This window comes from Zingiber officinale, chromosome 2B (assembly GCF_018446385.1).
Source record: "Zingiber officinale cultivar Zhangliang chromosome 2B, Zo_v1.1, whole genome shotgun sequence".
NCBI classification, from domain to species: domain Eukaryota; kingdom Viridiplantae; phylum Streptophyta; class Magnoliopsida; order Zingiberales; family Zingiberaceae; genus Zingiber; species Zingiber officinale.
The window spans coordinates 126,395,213-126,400,008 of NC_055989.1; the positions used below are offsets into that span (position 1 = coordinate 126,395,213).

Consider the following 4,796-nt stretch of genomic DNA (forward strand, 5'->3'; position numbering starts at 1 on the left):
TTCCTCATTAACTCAACATTTATATAGACTTCGCAAAACTGTCCAAACCAACACATTCCTCACAGAGCAACATATACACTGATACATAAATGATACAGTTATTGTTACCTTTAAACAAGTTCTCACAGAGCAACAGATACACTGGTATCTACTTAGTGTAGCTATTGTTACCTTCGAACAGACTATTGAACCCAAATCCTGACTGTTCTATCATTATGAAGGCCAGCAGAAGCAATTTTGTTTTCCATGGGATGACAAGTAACCGAGATGACTGTGTCGGTGTGGCCTTCCAGTTTTTGAATTATCTGTTTACTTTGAAGGTCCCATATATAGACGCAGTTATCTTCTGAGCCGCTGACTATATATTTACCATTTGTGACAGAAAACGTAGACGTGATGCAGTATTGTCGGTTGACATGGCCTGTATAAACCTTTAAGAACTTCCCCAATGCATAATTGCATAACTTCTGCAAATGTTGGAAAGAGAATCAACGGTTGAAACAAGATAAAAATAGGAGACGATCTAAAAAATCAATTTCAGATTTCAGATAGTGCTATAATGTTGAGTTATGTTAAATTTGACGAGCTTGCACATGGGAATAAAGACTAGTATTATTCATCTTACAAGCATATGTAAAGAAATCACAATATTAAAAAAAAAATATCAGCCAATCTTCTTACTCTTGGGAAGTTTCTTTTCGGATTTAATTTTTCTAATTTGGAAGCCCTGTTTCACTTTTACTTTATTTTTTCTAATTTAACACTTGAGGTCTCTTTATGTTGTAATTTAGTTACATCTTTAACTGCTAAAAACATCTTAAATCATACACCTAAACATGAAGAAAACAGTCTGAGGAAACTTGAAACAATTATTTAAATGAGCCTCAAAACAACTTCGAACTGGACCTCAAAGCTTAGGCCACCATAACTAAGTGGTGGATCAATCCATCAACTAGTCAGTTGATTGACAACCTTATTGGTCAGTCATTGTTGTGGACGGGACAAATACAAGAATATTATAACAATACTTCTTCTCACTACTTTCTAACAACTTTTTCAACCATTTCCTTGATGAACGTACCTGGGAAGTCTTGTTTATAGCTAGTGAAGGCTTAAATTGTGTTAGAACGTTACTGAGGATTAAAGAGCAAATCCATCACACTGAGACCAATTCCATTTGTGACATTTATCATGAAGCTACATTTGGGTTGAGGGTTAACTTTAGTTTAAGTAAGCCATCAATTTCTCATGTATTTTAGTTGTATTATTTTTTTTAATCTCCATATTAATTTTCTTGATATTGCATGCAAGTGTGTGGCTACTGAACCTTGTGCAATGTTGTGTCAAAGGGATCTGAAGACATATACTATGACTTAAAATTAATTTTACCCACATTAATTGTTGTCAACATCTAATATGATATCTTAGTGTTTATTATTGTTCTCGTTACTTATTCTACTACATAGTGTTTTAAGTAAATTGGCCAGACACACTGGGCAAATAGGAATGTCTTACATAGTACTTACCTGACTCCACCTAGTGGGATACGATGCAGGATGTTGACATTATTTTGATGTGGATGGCAATTACTATAATGCCCTAATGCACAAATTAGATGGTGCATTAGGTGTGATGGTCCATGTCAACTCTAACTGATGGGTTAATTTGTTAAACTAATTTCAAGATAATAAACAAACAATTATAAATGGATGACATAGATTGAAATCAAGAATTACTTAGGCTAATTAACATTTATTATTATATTTATGTATTTTATGTTATATGAGTTGCTTTAATTCATATGTAAAATTCTTGCATGGATTTATGGATTTCATTAATTTGACATGCTAAGTGACAAACAGAACTTTCTGTATGGATTTCTGAGGTTAATGAATGTGATATATGGAAAATATGTAATTTTTTTCCTTTTGTAGACACAATATATCATGATGCATTGTTAGGAATATAATTGACAAAATATTACTTAATGTGAATTGCATATGTGCGAATTTATACATTTTGCGAAGACTACAACATAATGGCTGCTTGTGCATATTAAATAATAAAGCCTCAGTGACTGATAGGACTAGTGGACTAAGCAATGTTAAACAACAATGCTTCACATGAAGTAAAAGGAAGAAAAAAAGAATAATATCTACAAGATGTGTCTTGATGTGAATCGAGATGGAGCTCTTCAAGATATAGGTGATGGACTACCCATTCTTTATACTTAGATGAGTTGAGATGGTGATACTTAATTGAACCAACAGCCAAGTAAGCAACAACCAGCCCAGTCAAAGGGAATACATGAAGGACACATACTAATTCTATACCCTGAATGATCTAATGTTTGCTTCCCTTCCTCTTGCTCTTCACTCAAAAAATTCAATGGCATTGTCACCCAAAAGAATTTCCCTCCTGGTCAAGTTAGTTTGCAAGAGTCATTAACATAATGTGTTAACGTGTGATCGCTTCACACATATCCAAGTGAGTGAATAGAGTTCAGATATTGGATAAGTAGTTATGGTTGTCTAGAAAAACTTTAGCATGAATCTTTATGTGTGGGCAAGTGTGATATGCTCCGTAGTTTAACAGGATTTCTTCAATATGTTCACCATCAACATCCAGACCTATAACGCCATTGAAGTGTTCGCTATATAGAAATAAAGAACTACGTCATGTTCATCCTCAATATTTGCCCGTGATTTAACATCGTTATCCTCCTCACTATTACATTCCTCTAAAACTACTATAAGCATATATGTCACCAAAAGACTGATCATCTGTTCTCCAAATGGATAGCATTGTGATGAGCCTGATAAAAAAATATGGGCTTCTTCAATTAAATCCAGACAGAGCACTATCTCTATCTTATAAAAAAAAAAAAACAAATTGAAGATGAAACCCTTAACCTTAGCCCTATCTCAATTAAATAACATGGTTAATGCCTAATTCTTCCAAGGTCATATACAGAAAAATCGATGATAAGCAATACCAATCCCAAATAAAGGAATGAAAGAAGAAAACTGATCTTACCAGGGTGTCATCGAGGGTAGCAATAAGAATAAACTTTCCATTGGGGGCGAACTTGGCGAAGGACACAGCAGGCGTCTTGTCGTCGATAAGCACCTTGAGGCACGCCCCTGACACCGCGTCCCAGATCTTACACGACCCGTCACGGCTACCTGAGACGATGATCGATCCATCCCGAATAAAATGGACAGAGGTTACTGGTTCGTCGTGCGCCTCAATTGTCTTCACGCACTTGCCACTCTTGACATCCCAGACCCGCACAGTCTGGTCGAACGAGCCGGAGGCGATGCGATCGGAAGGGGGGTTGAAGTCGACGCAGAAAACCAAGGAGAGGTGACCGCGGAGGATCCTGACGCAGTCGGTTGGGGGCCGGACGTCCCAGACGCGGAGAGTGCGATCGTCGGAGGCAGAGCAGATGTAGTGGGAGTCAGAGGACCAGGCGACGTCAGATATGCCTTCAGCATGGCCGATCAAGGTAGAGACAGCGGCGAAGGTTTTGGCGGACCAGATGATGACGGTCTTGTCCAGAGAGGCAGAAGCCAGCAAGAGGCCATCGTTGGAGAACTTCACGCATGAGACGGCGCGCGAATGTCCGGTGAGAACGTGCGCGAGAGTGTAAGGCCGATAGGGAGGCGGCTCTGCCGCCGTGGAGGAGGCACCGCCAGGGACGGGGGCGGACATGTTGCCCTTTCGATGTCCCCGACAAATTTCGTACTTCTGAAGACCGAGCGAGCAATGTCGGCTTTTCAGCACTCGATTTTAGAATTTATAGTAGGGATTATCTCGATTTGTCAAAATTGTACATTAACAAAAGCCCTAACGAACTGTATTTTAATTATTTATTTCCTAATATACTTTCTTTCTTTAAAAATATAAAATATAAATAGTACCGTATTGTTTGTCATATATATTAAATTATAAATCAACTATTGGAAAAATTCAAAGGGTAAAAAACCGTATCTACTGTAATATTATAGTAATAATAAAATCGTAACTACTATTAAAATAATATAGTAATTATAATTTTATAACTATTATAATACAGATTTATTTTCTTTAACAATATTTACTTTGTAACAATTATATTTTTATAATAGTTATAATACAACTTATCTTATTTAAGAATATTAAGGTATGACGACTATAATTTTATAACGATTATAATGTACACTTGTTCATAACTACTGATGAGATCAGTTTAAGACTTAATACATATGATAGAAACTAATAATATAAAAAAAATAATTAATCGGATCATGTATAGTCATCGAATCTGGGGCGACCGATCTAATTTTACAGAAGCTCTAGTTTTAATTATTTTCGATAAAATGAAGTATCAATTTAATTTCTATCCTAAAATATTTTTAAAAAAATTAAGGTCATGAAGGTCACTGTCTAGAATTGTAGCCCGCGGCCATGATGAACACTATTGACATAATTGTCCGCTATCAAGGATCATAATTATCAGCACCACCGGTATAGATTGCTAATAAGGTATTGATGTGGTCAAAAATCTCATTGTGATGATGTTGTTAGGACTTGTGCAACTTAAAGGAGGAGGGGATGAATAGCTCCAATCATTTCATCTCAATCTTGTATTAGCCATTTGAAAGTGCAACGAAAACCATGATTCAAACTTGATTTCACATTCATAATGTCAAATTTTTACTTGGTATCTATCTCTTTTAGGCGACTAATCTATGGCATAATCCTAGTGATATCCCTTTACTATGAACTTCTTCGTTTCAGATATATTCTAGAGG

The 4,796-nt window shown here is 36.1% G+C and overlaps 1 protein-coding gene across 1 annotated transcript; it reads right to left on the reverse strand.

Moving 5' to 3' along the window:
- Positions 1 to 3,767, reverse strand: LOC122047059 (COMPASS-like H3K4 histone methylase component WDR5B). The gene is made up of 2 exons (XM_042608092.1): positions 3,037 to 3,767; positions 1 to 467 (listed from the first exon to the last, which is right to left on the reverse strand). Exons 1-2 carry the CDS (start codon positions 3,712 to 3,714, stop codon positions 183 to 185), a joined length of 963 nt encoding a protein of 320 aa, XP_042464026.1. The 5' UTR covers positions 3,715 to 3,767; the 3' UTR covers positions 1 to 182.
- Between the last annotated feature and the right edge of the window lie 1,029 nt (positions 3,768 to 4,796).